Source organism: Ornithorhynchus anatinus, chromosome 20 (genome assembly GCF_004115215.2).
Source record: "Ornithorhynchus anatinus isolate Pmale09 chromosome 20, mOrnAna1.pri.v4, whole genome shotgun sequence".
In the NCBI taxonomy this organism is placed as follows: domain Eukaryota; kingdom Metazoa; phylum Chordata; class Mammalia; order Monotremata; family Ornithorhynchidae; genus Ornithorhynchus; species Ornithorhynchus anatinus.
In genome coordinates, this window is record NC_041747.1 from 12,825,006 (window position 1) to 12,844,315 (window position 19,310).

The 19,310-nt window shown below is 46.9% G+C and overlaps 1 protein-coding gene and 1 non-coding gene across 3 annotated transcripts in view; one reads left to right on the forward strand and one right to left on the reverse strand.

Annotated features, from left to right (window-relative positions):
• The window catches only part of TUBGCP3 (tubulin gamma complex associated protein 3), a 49,798-nt gene extending 34,514 nt beyond the window's left edge, over positions 1-15,284 (forward strand). For both annotated transcript variants that reach the window (XM_029048159.1, XM_029048160.2), the window contains exons 14-22: positions 1,910-2,099; positions 4,033-4,168; positions 5,401-5,469; positions 8,078-8,213; positions 10,198-10,286; positions 10,448-10,579; positions 12,426-12,566; positions 12,711-12,827; positions 14,087-15,284. In XM_029048159.1, coding sequence (XP_028903992.1) covers positions 1,910-2,099; positions 4,033-4,168; positions 5,401-5,469; positions 8,078-8,213; positions 10,198-10,286; positions 10,448-10,579; positions 12,426-12,566; positions 12,711-12,827; positions 14,087-14,245 — 1,169 coding nt within the window. In that variant the 3' untranslated portion in view covers positions 14,246-15,284. The remainder of the gene's footprint in view (positions 1-1,909; positions 2,100-4,032; positions 4,169-5,400; positions 5,470-8,077; positions 8,214-10,197; positions 10,287-10,447; positions 10,580-12,425; positions 12,567-12,710; positions 12,828-14,086) is intronic.
• On the reverse strand, positions 5,044-5,181 carry LOC114805991. The gene has a single exon (XR_003754122.1). It is a non-coding gene; the product is annotated as a small nucleolar RNA SNORA7 (small nucleolar RNA).
• Positions 15,285-19,310: the final 4,026 nt, after the last annotated feature.

A 19,310-nucleotide genomic window follows, 5' to 3' on the forward strand; every position in this document is an offset into this window, starting at 1 on the left:
TGCTCCTTGTCGGAAGACCGTTCCCTGATCCCCCAGCAGGATTCTGTCATTTTACTATTTTACTATTGTCAGCGTTCGAGGTGCAGGTGAAATATAGAAAATTGGCAATAATCTCCTGAAAATGCAACTAAGTGATAGCTGTCAATGGATGGCATTTATTGAGCGCGTACTTGCCTCCAGTCGTTCCAGTCAGATGGAACGTGATAGGAAAATCAGGGAGTGTTGTTGTTCCGACAGTGGACTTGGATCTGGATTCATTCATTCGTTCAGTCGTATCGATTGAGTGCTTACTGTGTGCAAAGCACTGTACTAAGCACTTGGGAGAGTACAATATAACAATAAAACAGACCTGGGACACGGCGTGGGGTTGGAAGAATCCGCGAGGTGCGGCTGGTGCCGGTCAGACCGTAATCAGTCAAGTGGTACTGATTGAGCTCTGTCTGTGTGCTTAGAGCACTCTACTGTCTCTACCCGCCAGGAACTTAAAGTATACGGGGGAGGACCGTCCTCGAAATGAATTCCAGAGAGGAGAGATAGTAGAGTATAAGGAGGTAGATATAAGTGCTAAGGGGCTAACATGAAACTCTTTGATGGCTAGGATGCCTCAAGTCTTCTGCAAAGTCACCGCAGAGGAGAGGGTTGAGAGGAGAAAGAAAGCACTTAGTCTGGGAAGGCCATTTGGAGGAGATGGGATTTTAGGAGGGCTTTGAAAGTGGGGAGCATGGTGGACCATGAGATCTGAAGGGAGTTCCAGGCCCAAAGAAGGACCGAAAAAATAATGATTATCATTGTGGTATTTATTAAGCGCTTACTATGAGCCAGGCACCGTACCAAGCGCTGGGGTACGTAGAATCAAGTCGGATTGGATACAGTCCCTGTCCCACGTGGGGCTCACAGTCTCAATCCCCATTCTACAGATGAGGGAAATGAGGTGCAGAGAAGTGAAGTGATTTGCCCAGGATCACACAGCAGACAAGTGGCGGAGCAGGGATTAGAACCCATGACTTTCTGACTCCCAGGCCCGTGCTCTATCCACTACGCCATGCTGCTTCTCTTGAGATCGAGTACTTTGTAGTCCGTGGTAAAGAGTCTCAGTTTGATGTGGTGATGGATGGGCAACCACTGGAAGTTTTTGAGGAGAAGGAAGCTAAGGACTGAACAGTTTTTCAGGCAAACGATCCTTGCAGCAGAGTGAAATAAGGACTGGTGTGGAGAGAGACAGGATGCACTGAGGTCAGCGAGGAGGCTGATGCAGCAATCAAGGCAGGAAATAAATACGTGGATGAGCGTGGTCACAGTCTGAAGGGAGAGGAAAAAGTGAATTGTAGCAATATCGTGAAGGTTGAACTGACAGGATCTGGTGATGGATTGAATGCGTGGGTTGAATGAGAGAGAGGCGAGGATAATGCGAAGATTGCAGGCCTGCGAGATGGAGGGTGTTGGTGATGTCTACAGTGGTAGGAGAGAACAGGGTAAGGGTGGGAATATGAGGAGTTAGCTTTTTGAGGCGGGCGCCCAAGTAGAGATGCCCCGGAGGCGGGAGGAAATGCGAGACTGTAGAGAGGGCGAGAGATCTGGACGGGAGATGTAGATTTGGGAAAACGGCCACGTCGAGCCGGTAGCCGGAAGACATGGGAGCGATTGAGTTTTCTTTATGCGGGTGCGTCAAAAACGAAACCCCCACTTCGTAAGAGAACGGCAGTTGCTCTGAAGGTCGTTGGTCATCAAGCTCAGAGCTGACAAAACGTGGATGGCCTTTACCCTCACCACTTACTTCTTCCTGTCGGCGTCCCCTCAGCCAGCAAGACAAGGAATTGTAAAAACGTTTCTCTCGACTCGTATCGTGCTTTGTCAGTTAGATGTTCTTAGTAAAGCGCAAATGAACTCTTTTTTTACATTCTGATTGCAGCTGCAGACTTATTCACAGATTTGGAAAATGCATTTCAGGGAAAAATTGATGAAGCTTATTTTGAGACGAGCAAGTACCTCTTGGATGTTCTCAATAAAAAGTATAATTTACTGGATCATATGCAGGCAATGAGGCGGTACTTGCTCTTGGGCCAAGGAGATTTTATACGGCACTTAATGGACTTGCTTAAGTAAGTAATACGATTGGATTATTTTATGGTTATGTATTAATCATATTAAGTCTGGTTTCCAGAATTCTACATCAATTCCTGTTTTCCTAAATTTTCAATGATGTTGAATTATTAAAATTTACCTAGAGATTACATTTTTTAAATGTCTGTTGGAAATTAGCGGTTTTCTGGATGAAGGAAATCATTAGAATTGCAAATCCTATAAAAGCTAACCTGCGTTATCATCTGTATTTACTCTGCCATCCTGCCCAAAGCAGATTTGGTTAGTCAGGGAAGTAAAATATGACTGAGTTGGCAATCCTTTTTTCTTTTTCTTTTTTTTTTAATAAAGATATCTGAAAGCCGCTTACTATGTCCCAGTCACTGTACAGAGCGCTGGGGTAGATACAAGGGAATCAGGTTGGACACGGTCCATGTCCCACATGGGGCTCACGGTCTTAATCCCCATTTGACAGATGAGGTGACTGGGGCACAGAGAAGCGAAGTGACTTGCCCAAGATCACGCAGCAGAGCCGGAATTAGAACCCAGGTCTTTCTGATTCCCGGGCCGTATCCACTAAGCCACAGGGCTTCTCGTCTGGTGGTTTCACCCACTCCATCCCCCCTGCCGACGTGTGGATCAGACTCTGCGGCCAGGGGGGGGGGATCCCAGAAGCCTCTGGGGTAATAATTATTGCCCGAGGTCCCTCGGCAGGCAAGGGGCAGAAGCGGGATTAGCACCCAGATCCTCTGACTCCCAGGGTCAGGCTCTTTCCGGCAGGAGACGCTGCTTCTTGCATGCATTTTGTGCACGTGTGATGTACGCAGTCGGTCCTCTCCCCCATCCCATGTCTAGCTAGGTCGGGGCCTGGCTAGGCGCTAGATCGGGGTGCAGCGCCCTCCCTTCAGGGCCTCGGCTCGTGCGGGTCCCAGATAAATCCTCTGGTCGCTCGGGTGCCCGACGAGGACACCCACAGCGGCCTGACAGACTTCGGGCTCAGTAAGGCGCCCGCTTATATCCTGAGGAAATAGGCGTGCGTGAGAGAGCCACCCTGTCGGATCCGCTCCGTTTGAACAGCAGGCCGTGAGCTCATCAAAGAAGACATTAGCTACTCCCGTCAGTGGCCGGCAACCGTATCGGCAAGTAGTAACGACGCTATCCTTTGAAACGAAAGGAAGTGTTCCGCAGCAAAAGATACGAGGGGCAAGATCAATATCCTTTTCCGTTGCAAGTGTGGCGATCAAAGTTTTTAGAAGTTGACTGTCCTTTGATGTTGGACTTTTAAGGCATGAGCAGAGTTGCAAATTTAGACTGCACGTGCTCAGTGGACGGTCTGTTTGGAAAACTCCCGAAAGCCCCTAAAATATAGTGATTTCCTCAGCCATAAAGCAGATGCAGTGCAAAAGTTTCCATTTAGAGGTGAGAAAACTGGAATGATTCTATAAACTATATCAGCAGTCTTAATAAGCAATTTAATATTAACCAGTCAACTTGAAAAGGGCTCTTCAGGGAGGGCCTCTGGGAGGAGATGGGCCTAACGTGGTTTTATAAAGGTTTTTAATAACCATACCAAAAAAGCACATTTATGTTCATATCTCAAATTTATTTATATTAATTTCTCCCCTCTAGACTGTAAGCTCATTATAGGAGAGAATATGTCCGTTTATTGTTATATTGTACTCTCTCAAGCGCTAAGTACAGTGCTTTGCACACAGTAAGCGCTCAATAAATACGAATGAATGAACATAAGCCTGCCTTTTGGTGGCAGAGGGAATAAGGGGGTCGGGGAACAGTGCAAATCATAACACTCTGCCTGGTGCTTGGGTCTGATGGCTTAGAAGCTCCTGTGGTGGTGGTTCTCGGCTTGTTTGTAAGTTCGCCCTCGACCCGTGTCACCCCATGCCCATCTCCGCCACCGTCCAGAAGGTTGACTGTTTCTCTGGTCTGTTTTAGGCCCGAACTGGCCCGGCCAGCGACCACTCTCTACCAACATAACCTGACGGGAATCCTAGAAACAGCCGTCAGGGCCACCAACGCCCAGTTTGACAGCCCGGAAATCCTCAAGCGGCTGGACGTTAGGCTTCTGGAGGTTCGTAACCCGTCTCTGATGTTGAACGGTGCTTCTCAGTTAAATGCAAATACACAGGCCGTTGTTGTTATTATTATTATTATTATTATTGTTTGTGTGGCTCTGAAAAGAGAGGAGAAACCTAAGTTCACTTGGCACTTCTCCGTCAAAATACTCCAGAGCCAACGTCTGGCGCTAAGTTGAGATCGTTGGTTCTGTGTACAAGCAGTGTAAATTTGGTGGGTGAGAGTGAGGGGATGGGGGAAAGTGGGATGACTCGGTTTTGGAAGAGTGCATCATAGATTAAAGTATTGTAAGGCGGAATCGATTTTGTCATGGGAACAGCGTTATCATTGGGGGATTGGTTCCCGTCCCAAGGTGGGGATCTCTACTTTTACTAAAATTCCCAAGGATCAAGGCAGCGAGGTGTGAGAGAAGTAGCATGATGTAGCGGATAGAGGATGGCCTGGGAGTCAGAGGTTCATGGGCTCTAATCCCAGCTTCGCCACTTGTCTGCTCTGAGGCCTTGGGCAAGTCGCCTCACTCTTCCGAGCCTCAGTTCCCTCATCCCTGTAATGGGATTGAGACTGTGAGCCCTCCAGGGAACAGGGACTGCGTATCCACGCCAGCGCTTAGTACAGTGCCTGCCACATAATAAGTGCTTAACAAATATCTTGTCTTATGCCGTCGAGTCGTTTCCAACCCATAGCGACACTATGGACGCTTCTCCCAGAGCACCCAGCTCTCCATCTACAGTCGCTCTGGTAGTGGATCCGTAGAGTTTCCTTGGCCAAGATCCGGAAGTGGTTTCCCATTGTCACTTTCCGTGCAGTTTACTCGAGTCTCCGCCCTCGACTCTCTCCCGTGCCGCTGCTGCCCAGCACGGCTGAGTTTTGCCTTGTAGCAGATGGCCTTCCGCTCGCTAGCCACTGGCCAAGCTAGGAATGGAATAGATAGGCCTCTGCTTGACTCTCCCTCCCGTAGCCGAAACCGTTAGGGTACCGGAAACTCTCCAGGTGCGATTCCGAGAGGGGTGCCTAACAGATACCATAATTATTATTATCATCATCACTCTGGCTCTGAACGTTAGGGGTGAGTCCATTCCAATTTAGTTGACGTTTGTAAAATGAACCTGCTGTTATACGAATTGTAAAAGTTGTGGTCTAATGGTAGATGGTCTTGTCTTTTGGGCACAAGGCAACTTTTTCAGCAGCGTCCGTCCTCTTTGTAAGGGTGACGTTTTTTCTCACTAGGTATCTCCAGGAGACACTGGATGGGACGTCTTCAGCCTAGACTATCACGTCGATGGGCCGATTGCAACCGTAAGATCCCTTTATTCATTCGGGTAGCATTTCTGACCCCTTCGATTGAGAAATGTGTGGTTCTGTTTAAATGATCTTTTCACTGTGGAATTGGGGAATAAAGCGATGATTCGGCATCTGGGCTCGGCTAAAATTTCCGTTTCTTTAAATTATTAATGCGGGCTAAAATGCCCCATTATTTAAAGCATTTTTTTAAGATAAATCACATTCCCTTGTAGATGTCAGCATTTTAGCTTAATAAATGAATTGGTCATTATTCCTATTACTTTGGGATAAACTTAGGGAGCTCTAGATTCTGTTTTAAAGAAAGAGTATCGCACTATAATTTGAAAAGCATTCATTTGCACAGATGAGAAAATAATCCTTTTGTGTAATATGCTTTTGTCAAAGGAAAAGAATTGTCCCTTTTCTTTAAAAAGTATCCAAGAGTAAAAATTGGCCTCACAGATTTGTCCTCTCAAGGGTGAGTGAAGGGATAGTCTTCTTCATGTGCCTTTTTCTGTTTTTCACAGCTGCATTCTCGGGACATGACCTTTCATCACCTAGGTTCAAAAATGAGTCTGATTTTACTATTTAACATCCTCATTGGAAGACACTCATTGTCATTCTTTACATTTCTAATGAGTGATGCTACTCACCAGATATTATTTAACAGGCAAAAATTCTTGATGGTCCTCAAATTCAAGTTTGGAGGTCTGTGTCGTGCTTTAGTTATTCTCCATAGTATTGAACTAAAACGTGCAACTTGTCATACACATTTCCATTTCAAACTTTCTTTTGCTCTATAATTTTTAGAAAATGCAAACATTTATAAGTGTATTATTTTAACCGTTTTTTCTCAAGTGGAGATTTATATATTTTTTTTGGTACAAAACATTTCATATTAATTCAGTCCATAATATTTTCCCCTTGGTTTTTAAGCTAATTTGATTTTGGGGAATAATTAGATGTTACTCTTGGTTTCATAATGACCCCATGATATGAAACATTAGACATATTAAAGCATAGATGTTTTTAAGGAAGAAAATGAAGTTATGGTTTTAATAACTGTGTGAGTTGTTTTCTGTGCCAGGACTGTCCTCTTCCTCTCCCTTATTTCTTCCCCTGGTTGTTAAAATTAGAAGGATGATCTAGTTTTATAATGTTACCTTGTTTAATATTTATTAGCAAGTACGGGTTCAGTTTGGATTTTAAACCCGTTGGGATCATTGAGCTGTAACACTGGTGGGGAGGAGAAAGTCGGGTGCCGGTAGAGAGAGAATTTCTGTTATGCAGCAGCACCCCCATTGGGAAGCAGATCATTCTACTGAATCTTTTATTTTTTAAAAAACAAACTGCCTTAAAGGCACAGATCTGGCCAATTTGCTTGTATTCCCCCCGCACCGGCGCTCAATACAGTCCCTGGCACATAGTAAATGCTTAACAAGTACCATAATTATTATTAATAACCTTACGGTCTAGTAGAATTCAACCTGCTCCTTTTTCCGGGAAAAAGGAGAGAGCAGTGAAATACAGTCCCTGCAAACCATAAATAATGAACAAAGTAGCACCTCAATCCTTAGCACTTATTAATATTGTACATCCAGATGCGAGTTGTCTGTCAATATGGACAGCCACAGATGTGTACATTTTTTCAGATGGCGTGACAGAATAGAAATAGGAGTGTCCGTTGGTGCGCATCGCAAAATACACGCCAGGGTGTTTCGAGGTGCATTTTAGAACCATTTGCAGCGGAAGCGAGCGCCTCGTGGCGTCAAAGTTGTACCCCTGGCCACCTCGTAGAATGGCCCCAGTGGTTCTTCAGCCGGGGCAGAACAAGCCACCGCCCAGAGAAGCGGAAGCAGCTTTCCACTGTGAACACTCTGCCCTAAGGCATCCAGAAAAGCGTTGAGAGGTTGAAACACCTTGCTCCTCGTGTGTGCTCCGTAGACATTTATAATGACGTTCTGTCCATCGCCATCCAGGACGTGACAGTGAAGGATAAATACTAGATGGGAGAGAGGAGAAGATTTAGTTACAGGGACAATTTGGGAGTTTCTCCGCACCGTTTATCTGAACGTGTCTTTTCTGTCCTTCATATTTTTGTCAATCTGTGGTCTTGATTGTAATCATATTAGTCATGGTATTTGTTAAGCGCATCCTGTGTGCCAGGCAATGTTCTAAGCGCTGAGGTAGATACAAGGTAATCAGGTTGGACACAGTCCCTGTCCCACCTGGGGCTCACAGTCCTAATCCCCATTTTCCAGATGAGGAAACTGAGACCCAGAGAAGTGAAGCCACTTCCCCAGGGTCGCACAGGAGACAAGTGGAGGAGCCGGGATTAGAACCCAGGTCCTTCTGACTCCCAGGCCCACGCTCTCTCCACCAGGCCATTGTACTCTTACTACACGCGGAGCGCTTGGGCGAGCACGATGCAGTAGAGTCGGTAAACACCGTTCCGGGGTCTTTTCCCCCTCCGTGTTGAAATCTGCCTACCAACAGTAGTTATGCCTTCAGAACCGAGGCCGTGACCTCCTTTCGGCCTCCCCGAGGGGAAAACGGTCGAGACGAACGGTGGACGCAGCTTTAGTTTGTGGCGGCTCTTCACCCCAACTCTTATTCTCGCTAGGTTTTTACCCGAGAATGCATGAGCCACTACCTGAGGGTTTTCAACTTCCTGTGGAGGGCCAAGAGGATGGAGTACATTCTCACCGATATTTGGAAAGGACACATGTGTAACGCGAAGCTCCTGAAAAATATGCCCGGTAAGATTAAAAACAAAACAAATAATCCGTTGATAACGATGGTATTTGGTAAGCGCTTACTATGTGCTGGACACCGTACTAAGCGCCGGGGAGGATACGGGGAAATCGGGTGGGACACGTGAGAGCGCTCTTCTCTTTGATTTCCACGCTAGTAAATGAGCACTTAAATGCCTCCTGCGTTGCAGGATGTCTGCAGAGCAGATCCAAAATAGGGAAACGGATGAATGGTTTAGCGAGTTTCTACGTTCTGGCAAAATCGTCTTTGCGAGATTATTCTCTTGACCTCCGAATGAAACTCTGATAGGGGCCTAACTAGTCACCGTGCTGGTCTGTCAAAAAATCTTTCCCTTCCTCCTTGTTTTACTCACTTATAAGTGGATAAAGATTATGTAGTGGAGGGTCAGAGTTGGGTATCTGGAAAGATTTCATTGCCTCTGAATTCCTTGAAGTATAATAATGTCTTGTAAGCAGGGTAGGAAGAAACCTCCTTTAGCTTTACGAACAACCCAGGGCTATGCTGGTGGGGATTCTTTGCCATAATTTCGAAAGTAGTGAAGCTGGTAGGTAAAGCCTGTCACTTATGGCCAGAGGACTCCATGCAGGGAAGCAGCGTGGCTCAGTGGAAAGAGTCCGGGCTTGGGAGTCAGAGGTCACGGGTTCTAATCCCGGCTCCACCTCTTGTCACCTGTGTGACTTCGGGCAAGTCACTTGGCTTCTCTGTGCCTCAGTTCCCTCATCTGTAAAATGGGGGTTAAGACTGGGAGCCCTACGTGGGACAGCCCGATCACCTTGTATCCCCCCAGCGCTTAGATCAGTGCTTCGTACATAGTAAGCACTTAACAAATGCCATCGTATTTATTATTATTAGGTAGCCAGTTAAGATCTAAAACAAAAACTTTGCCCATCATCTCTTCTGTGTGGATTGTCTTTACTAGAATTCTCTTTACTGGAATTATTTAAGCGAGCTTTAGAGGGCAGTGAAGAATTGCAAACAGATTTCTGGGTTTTTTTTGTTTTGGGACATTTATTGTTATGTATCTCGGTTGATATGTAACCCATGAGAGAGATTTCACTGCTGTGGTCTGTAGACAGGGAAAGGTTAATCAATCAGTGATATTTCTTGAGCACCTGCCATATGCAGGGCACTGTACTAACTGCTTGGGAGAGTATAATGTAGTAGAGTCGGGAGGTGTGTTCCCTACCCGGTTAATAAATTATTGATTCATTCAATCGTATTTATTGAGCGCTTACCGTGTGAGGGGTACTGTACTAAGCGCTTGGGAGAGTATTATATGACAATAAGCAGGCACATTCCCTGCCCACAACGAGCTTACAGTCTCCCGATTAGACTGTAAGCCCGTCAAAGGGCAGGGACTGTCTCTATCTGTTATCGATTTGTACATTCCAAGCGCTTAGTACAGTGCTCTGCACATAGTAAGCGCTCAATAAATACTATTGAATGAGTAAAGGGGAGGAGACAGGCATAAATTATCATAGCTGTGTTGGACCTCTGTGAGCCTGTTTGTAAATTTCTTTAGCGCCTCTCTCTCCTGGTTGATTAAAAGTTCCTTACAGGCAGGAACCGTGTCTACTAACTCTGTTGTCCTCTTCCAAGGGCTTTGCACAGAGTAGGTGCTCAATAAATACATTTGATTGGTTGACTTGTAAGGCTCTCTGCCCGTTGTTTAAAGGCTAGCAATACATTAGTGCATGTAAAAAAAAAAAATTAAACCCCGCTCCCTTTCCCATGGATAGACAGAAATGTTGGTTTTTGTTTTTTTTAATTTGCCCTGCACAGAAATAAATCGCTATGAGATCTCACCGGTAAGGCTCAGATGAGTAGTGAGAAAGCGATCTTAGTGAGTAAGCGATCTGTGGAGGTGTATGGCACAGTGTGGATTCTGTAGAAGGGAAAGGGACATATATGGATAGACTTGGAATGTATTTCTCGATGGTGTTTAACGCACAGATTCTTTTCTTCCAGAGTTCTCTGGGGTCCTGCATCAGTGTCACGTTCTGGCATCCGAAATGGTCCATTTCATTCATCAAATGCAGTATTACATTACATTCGAGGTACACTTTAACCATCCGGTTGATTTTAGTTTAAGAAAATCTCATGTTGGGCCACTCGGGAATGGAGGCGGCTTAAATCGTGAGGAGGCATTTTGCCGTGCATGCTAGAAAAAGCAAAACAGCCAAACCGGAGAGCATCCAGCCTGAATTTGGTGTTCTAGGTGCTGGAATGTTCGTGGGATGAACTGTGGAACAAGGTCCAACAGGCCCAGGATTTAGATCACATCATCGCGGCCCATGAGGTCTTCTTAGACACCATCATCTCTCGCTGCCTGTTGGACAGTGACTCCAGGGTAAGTCCTTTATCATTATTAATCGTTATTATTCTCATTATTGATGAAATCTCTTTTTTCTGTTACTCCGGTCCGACTGCTTGGCTTGGGTTTAGGTCAGAGTGGATTTGCAGAATTCATTGGTAGAGAACAACATGAATGTAAAAGTCTAGCCTTCGTACCCTAGTTTGATACCCTTAGGCTGCACTCTTTTCATTCGGCCGTGGAAAGTTAGTTGGTTTGAGTTGGTGAGGGGTCACAACAGAATAAAGCAGGCTGAGTTTCAAAGTAGATGTCTGTGCGAAGTGAGCAGTAACTATATTTATATATTTTTTTGACCATCACTCTACTGAGCGCTTGGCAAAGACAAGAAGCAGCATGGTCTAGTCGATAGAGCACTGGCCTGTGAGTCCAAAAGACCTGGCTTCTCATCCCGGCTCCTCCGCTTGTCTGCCGTTTGGTCAGGGACAAGTCACTTAATCTCTCTGGGCCTCAGTTCCCTCGTGTGCAGAAACGGGGATCCAATCCCTGTTCTTCCTCCTCCTCAAACTGGGAGCCCCACGTGGGATCTGCCTCAGCGGCTCGGCACGTGGTAAGTGCTGAACGAATGCCACAAGGGATTATTGGTTGGAAAACCGGTGAGCTGGAGCAGGAACTGAATCGTGAGAGTTTGAAGATCGGCAGGTAGTCGAGGGGGTGGGACTTTGGACATCAAGGAGCGACGATGGTCTTAGCGACTGAGATGGAAAGGTTAGGAAGAGTGGGTCTCTGCCTAGAAAGGTGAAGAGTTCTTGTTTTAGACAACCTGATCCCAGTGAAGACTGTGGGGCTCACAGTCTAAGTAGGAGGGAGAACAGGGATCGAATCCCCTATTTTGCTGATAAGGGAACTGAGGCCCAGAGAAGCAAAGTGGCTTGCCCAAGGTCACATGGCAGGTAAGTGGCAGAGCTGGAATCAGAACGAAAGGCCTCTGACTCCCAGGCCTGGGCTATTCCCACTAGGCCATGCTGCTTCTCTGACTAGTTGCTAATAAGCTCTCACCTGCACCGTAACAGGCTCGGCACAAAGCAGACCGACACGATTCATTCGTTCATTCAGTCGTATTTATTGAGCGCTTACTGAGTGCAAAACACTGTACTAAGTGCTTGAGAGAGTAGAGTACAATAACAGACACATTCCGTGCCCATAACGAGCTCATAGCCTCCAGAAACTTGGGATCTACCCACGCAGTTTGGGGATGTAGTGTCTACCAATTCTGTTACGTGGTACTCCCCCAAGCACTGAATACACAGGAAATGTTCAGTATAATACCACTGACTGATCGATAATGATAATTAGAATAATAATTGTGGTATTGGTTAAGCAGCTAAGTGGTATTTGACCAGCAGCTAGATGAATAGAGACCATAACAACGGTAACGGAAGAACCGTTAGGAAGTTTGCGGATTATGGCAGAGGACGGGACGTTCCGGAGACAGTATATCCACGGAGTCGCTATGAATCGGAAACGACTCGACGGCACTTAATAATAAAAATAATTTGTAAAGTCCTTACTGTGTGCCAGGCACTTTTCTAAGCGCTGGGTTGGTTGCAAGCAAATGGGGTGGACACAGTCCCTGCCCCACATGAGGCTCACGGTCTTAATCCCCATTTTACAGAAGAGGGAACCGAGGCCCAGAGAAGTCAAGTGACTCGCCCAAAGTCACACAGCAGACAGTTGGAGCCGGGATTAGAACCCGGGGTCCTTCTGACTCCCAGGCCACGCTGCTTCTAATGGCAGAGATAGATGAAGCAGGCATACCGACACCGCTTCATTATGTCGCCGCCGCTTAGCAGGGTGAAATCTTGTCTCTCTCGACCCTTCCCAGGCACTTTTAAACCAACTCCGCGCCGTTTTCGATCAAATCATCGAGCTGCAGAATGCCCAAGACGCAATGTACCGAGCTGCTCTGGAGGAGCTGCAGCGGAGGCTGCAGTTTGAGGAGAAGAAACAGCAGAACGAACTCGAGGTAGAGACTTCGCCGCCCGGTTGTGTCCGGCAGCGTCGTCCCATCGCGGGCTCTGCGTTCGGGTCTGTCGGGCCGGGATTCCGCTTCCTCCTTCCTTCGGAGAACGAGTAGGATCCCCAAGGTAAAGTGTTTGTTATTCCTCAGGGTCACTGGGGAGTCACGGCAGCCGAGGAAGAAGAGGAGAACAAGAGGATTGGTGAATTTCAGGACTCCATACCAAAAATGTGCTCCCAGCTGCGAATATTGACACATTTCTACCAGGTAAGAATAACAATAATTATGGTATTCGTTAGGTGCTTACTATGTGCCAAGCACTGTTCTAACAGCTGAGGTAGATACAAAGGTAATCAGGTTGTCCCATGCGTTGCTCACAGCCTTAATCTCCATTTTAAAGATGAAGTAACTGAGTCCCAGAGAAGTGAAATTACTCTCCAAAGGTCACACGGCAGACGTGTGGCGGAGCCGGGATTAGAACCCACGTCTCCTGACTCCCAAACCCGGGCTCTTGCCACTAGGCCGCGTTAGGTTTCCGGTGAAGAATTCTGTGCATCGAAAATGGTGCTGGAAGATGTTTTGAGAGCTCTTTCCACTTTGAAGATAAGCCTTGATCCCTTCTTGCAGGAAGCAGGCACGACCCAAAAAAACAGAGCCCGCCCAGTCCTGGAGTCAGATGACCTGGGTTCTAATCCTGGCTCTGCCACTCGCCTGCCGAATGACTTAGGATAAGTCACTTCGCTTCTCTGACTGGAGTCATAATTAGAACCCCAGGTCCTTCTGACGCCCCCGTCTGCTCCGTATCCACTCAGCTCCGCGACTTCTTAGCCAGTCTTACCAAACGCCATTACCTTAATTCGCCCCATGCTTCCTAGCCCCATTTCAACAGCTCCTTTATGTAATCGTTGAAAAGTAAACATTTTATAGTCTGAAGGAGAAATCTGCCTCCGGCTAGTCTGTTTCTCCTCTCTTGGCCCTTTGTTCTGTATCTGTTAAAAGTTAAAAGTTATTGTATGTTATATAATATATTTTCTATGTAAGTTATTAATGATGGTATTTGTTAAGCGCTTATTATGTGTCAGGCACTGTTCTAAGCTCTGGATCCGTTCCGAATCCGTTAAAAACCCGTTAAAAGGTGAGTAGGTTCAGGGAGGAAGCGAAGCTACTGGTTTTTAGCTCAGAATAACTACCTAATAATTACCTAATATTGATCTTTAGATAGTCGTGGCTGTCGTCACCCACAAACATCTAAAAAGACACTGTGACTTTGCAACAAGCTTGTATGTTTGGTTTTTTTTAAGTGGTATTTATTAAGAGCTTACTACATGCCTGTGCTGGGGTAGATCCAAGTTGAAGTTTGTATTGTTTTTTTAAAACGGTATTTGTTAAGCGCTTCATGGCAGACACCGTACCAAGCGCCGGGGTAGATCCACGCTGATCGGGTCAGACACGGTCCCTGTGCCACAGAAAGTTGAAGTCCCTGGGGTGTAACCTGCTTCTCTGCTTCCCCTTCCTTTTCGGCCCAGGGCATCGTGCAACAGTTTCTGGTCCTGCTGACGACGAGTTCGGACGAGAGCCTTAGGTTCCTCAGCTTCCGGCTGGACTTCAACGAACATTACAAAGCGCGGGAGCCCAGGCTGCGCGTGTCCCTGGGCACCAGAGGCCGTCGCAGTTGCCACACGTAAAGCCGGCTCCACCGATGGATCTCCCCGGGAGCCGGCCGGGCGTCCAACCCGGTTTTAATGCCCACGTACCGACACCCGGCGGGCACGCGGATTGGAACGATCTCATTCTGCCCGAGAGCGCCACGCCGCCTGGGCCATTCCAGTAGACGCTTTCCGAGCTCTCGTTTTCTACATCACAGTTTGAATAGGTTTCTCTCATCACCGAGTTCAGTGGATGGGTTTGCACTTAATTCTGATTTGGTTTTGGTTTCGTTTTTTTTTTAAATCTCAGATATTCATTTTTACCCAACACCATGCTTCGTTGGGGGATTTTTAAGTCCTCCGTGCTGTAAAGGTCTATTGGTCACTTAAAAGCGAAATCACGTTGTCTTCTGGAGAACATTTTGGGGGGGGTGGGAGAGGGGTTTAAGTTTCGAGGGCGGCGTCATCGACTTCTCGCTTTTAACACTCCAAATCGGTTTTTTTTAAATTAACCTCCAAGAATCAAACCCAGATAGCGTCCTACAAAGAAAATATATACAGCATTTTAGTAGACTGATTTTTTTCCACCGTGGTGATGTCTCTGCCCATGCGAGAATCTTCGTCTCTCGATCCATTAACTCGGCATACGTTTTTGGTTCCCTTGGTCTTTCTCCACAGTCGACATTTTTTATTTGCTTTACCATTCCAAAAGACTTCTCAAACTAGCAGATCCCGATAGCTAGGAGTGGCACGTTTCCAACACATCCTTTAACACGGCAAAGCTGAAAAAACAAAAAAAACTCAAAACTGTCCGTTAAAGCGATGCGTAAATATGGATAGAAGCGAATGGATTATTTTATGTGCAAAGTTCTGATGTGCATTAGAAAGAACTTGACTTGAATAATGGAGATTTCCCTTTACCTTGCCTATTTTTCCATTGTAAATATTTATATATTGCTGTCCAGGTGATAGGGGAAAAGTTTTTTTGTAAAGATGTCATTATAGCAGATCACTTACGTCTCCATTTAAGTGAAGTAAAAACGTAGAAATATTAAAACATACCTATCTTTCAAATATATTACTTCTTAAACGGTGTCTGCTTAGGGGGCAGAGAGAGTTTGTTTCACCGTGGGAATCGGGGGGTGATGTGGGCTATTCCTCTTGCGAAGAAGCCACTTTCTCCAACGTGACATGGCGAGAACAGAAGCAGGTGAGTGGACTTAACAGTCATCCCTTCCTACAACCATTGATTCAAACTTGAAAAACAAGGCTGCACTCCAGTAAGAAAACATTATTCATCAGTTTGGCCCTTGAAACAGTTTCACCAGCTCTGCCCCTTTTCAAGAACTAATTGTGTGCGCGACAGGGACGTTGTCCACCTGGATCATCTTGTATCGGCCCCAGGATTTAGTTCAGCGTTTGTCACACGGTAAGCACTTAGCAAATGCCTCAGTTATTATCACGAAAGGCTCTCCCTTGTTGGCGGTGTGAAGCAGCGGGGACAGATTAGATGGACCTCGGGCCTGGAGCTCAGGGGGCCTGGGTTCTAATCCCGGCTCCTCGCCCTTGCCGGGGTCACGGGCAAGTCACTTCGCTTCTCCGGGCTTCGGTTCCCTCATCTGTAAAGCGGGGTTGAAAGATTGCCCATTGTGGAACAAGGGACCGGTCCAATCTCGAAACCTTGTATCTCCCCTAGCGCAGAGCACGTCGTAAACCCTAAGGAGATATTGATGTCTCTCTCCCCGGCCCTCTAGACTGTAAACTCATTATGGGCAGGGGGGCGTAACTGCTAATTCTCTTGCGCTCTCCCCAGCGCTTAGTACGGTGCTGTGTGCATAGTAAGCGCTCAATAAATGAGCGCTTGAGAGAAGCAGCGTGGCTCAGTGGAAAGAGCGTGGGCTTGGGAGTCAGAGGTCATGGGTTCTAATCTCGGCTCCGCCGCTAGTCAGCTGTGTGACCTGGGGCAAGTCACTTCTCTGTGCCTCAGTTACCTCATCTGTCAAATGGGGATTAAAAAAAACTGTGATCCCCACGTGGGACAACCTGATCACCTTGTATCCCCCAGCGCTTAGAACGGTGCTTTGCGCATAGTAAGCGCTTAACAAATACCACAATTATTATTATAAATACTGTTGATTGAGTGATGATGGGAACAATAATAATGGCAGGGAGACGTTGCAGCTTTCGTCCACTAGGGGGCAGACCGAGGTTGTACCTGGCCGTGGTGTAAGGCCTTTATCGATATCATTATTATTATTATTATTATTACTGTTATTACTGTTATCATTATTATATTCGGCAAGCACTGACTATGTGTCGAGGGAAGCAACGTGGCTCAGTGGAAAGAGCCCGGGCTTGGAAGTCAGATGTCATGGGTTCTAAGCCCAGCTCCACCGCTTGCCAGCTGTGTGACTTTGGGCAAGTCACTTAACTTCTCCGTGCCTCAGTTACCTCATCTGTAAAATGGGGATTCAAACTGTGAGTCCCATGTAGGACAACTTGATCACCCTATATCCCCCCAGCGCTTAGAACGGTGCTTTGCAAGTAAGCGCTTAACAAATACCACCATTATTATTATTATAATAAGCACTGGGGTAGATATGAGTTAATGAAGATGGGTGCAGCGCCTGTCTCAGCTGGGACTCACAGTCTAAGTAGGAGGGAGAACAGGCGTGGACTTCCCGTTTTACAGATGAGGTAACTGAGGCCCATAGAAGTTAAGCGACTCGCCCAGAGTCACAAGGCGAGTGACTGGCAGAGTCAGGATTAGAATCCAGGTCCTCACTCTCAGACCTGTGCACTTTCCACTAGGCCCCGCTGCTCTTCTATGTGCAACCTGGTGGTGGTGATGATGATTTGTAAGTGTTCCTGTGTGTCTCAGGCACTATACTAAGCATTGGGGTAGGTAAAAAGTTAATCAGGTTGGACACAGGCATCGGATCCCCTCTTTTTCTAGGTGAGGAAACCGAGGCCCACAGAAGTTAAACGACTTGCCCGAGGTCACACGGAAGGCAAGTATTAGAGCTGAGGGACTAGGACCCAGGTCCTCCGACTCCCGGCCCCAGCCTCTTTCCACTAGGCTAAGCCGCTTCTCAGCTAGACCCAGACCGATGGCTAGGAAGGGTCAGAAAATGAGGAATAAAGGGCTTTAGGAAGCCACCAGCCAGGGCTTTGCCCTGTTGGTTCCCAGCCCTTCACCCCTGTGTTGGGAAGCTGAAGGGGGTGCTGGGTTCCGGGAAGCCGCAAGAGCCAAGATGAAAAAGCCTCCTCGGGAGGAAGAAATATCAATTCAACCTTTCGGGGGGGGACCCAGGGGAAATTGGGATTTAGCAATAAGTAGAGCTACAGCTCACCCTGATGAGAGAGTCAAGAAGAGAGGGGATGGAGAGGAAGTGATGGTAGAGGGCGGAAGTGACCCGTTTCAGGAATTCAGAGAAGAAATGTAAGCAGGGAGGTGGATCAAGAAAGAGATTCTGAAGAAGTCGGGATGACTTGGGTGGATTTGAAGGAGGAAAAGCTATGCGGACCAACAGAGAGTGAGAAGTTGAATATAACAGCGAAGAGGCGGCCTGGCCTTGTGGAAGGACCACAGGGCCAGGACTCGGAGGACGTGGGTTCTAATCCTCGTTCCACCACATTCATTCATTCAATAGTATTTATTGAGCGCCTACTATGTGCGCTTGAAATGTACAATTCGGCAACAGATAGAGACGATCCCTGCCCATTGACGGGCTCACAGTCTAATCGGGGGAGACGGACAGCAAGCAAAACAGAACAAAAGACAACATTATCATGACAAATAGAATCAAGGGAATATACACATTATTGACAACATAAATAAGGTAATAATATATACAAATGAACACAGTGCTGAGGGGAAGGGGGGAAGAGCAAAGGGTGGGGGAGGGGAGCACATCTGCTGTGAGACATTGGACAAGTCACTTCTCTGTGCCTCAGTTCCCTCATCTGTAAAAATGGCATGAAGAGTGAGCCTACTTGAGGCAGGGAGTGTGTCCAACCGGTTAGGTTGTATCGACCCCAGCACTTAATAGTGCTTGATACACGGTAAACACTTAACCTAGCGGAAAGAACGCAGGCCTGGGAGTCAGGGGACCTGGGTTCTTACCCCTGCTCTGCCAATTGCTTGCTGCGTGACCTCGGGCAATTCACCTAACTTCTCTGTGCCTCAGTTTCCTCAGTAGAATGAGGGATTGATAGCTTTTCCCTCTCCTATGGAGACTGTGAGCCCCCATATGGGGCAGGGACTGCGTTCAACCTGATTAACTTGTATCTACCCCAGCATTACCCTCCCCAGCATCACACCTGGAGAGTTTCCAGTACTCTACCAGACTCGACTACGGGAGGGAGAGTCAAGCAGAGACATACTACCCATCCCATTCCTAGCTTGGCCAGTGGCTAGTGATCTGCAATCTGCTACAAAAGTCAAAACTCACCTGGGCCGGGCAGCAGCAGTACGGCAGAGAGTCGAGGGCGGAGACTCGAGTTTACTGTGCGGAAGGCGGCAGTGGGAAACCACTTTGGGATTTTTACCAAGAAAACTCTCCGGATCCACTACCAGGACGATTGCAGATGGAGAGGGGCGTTCCGGGAGCGACGTGTCCAAGGAGTCGCTGCGGGTTGGAGACGACTCGACAGCATAAGACAAGATCCTAGCACTCAGAACAGTGCTTGACACATAGTAAGTGATTAGCAAATGATAGTAGTAATAAAATACCATTTTTTAAAAAATGGCGAGGGACGAGAGTGAGAAGAGGGCCAGTAATGTTGAAACCGGGGTTGGATGTAGAGACTAATCATGGTATTTGTTAGGTGCTGTACTGAGCGCTGGGGTGTTAAGCTCATTTTGGGCAGGGAATGTGTTTATCAATGTATGTTCCTCTCCCAAGCGGTTAGTTCAGTGCTCTGCACATAGTAAGCACTCAATAAATACAATCGAATGAGTACAAGCAAATGGGTTTGGATACAGTCCAAGGGGGAGCCCTCTTGAAAAGCAGTAAGGAAGCAAGAGAAGAACAGTGAGGAGGGCAACTTGGGGAAGCAGGAAGAGGAAGTTTCTTGTCTCCATCACACAGATGAGGAAACG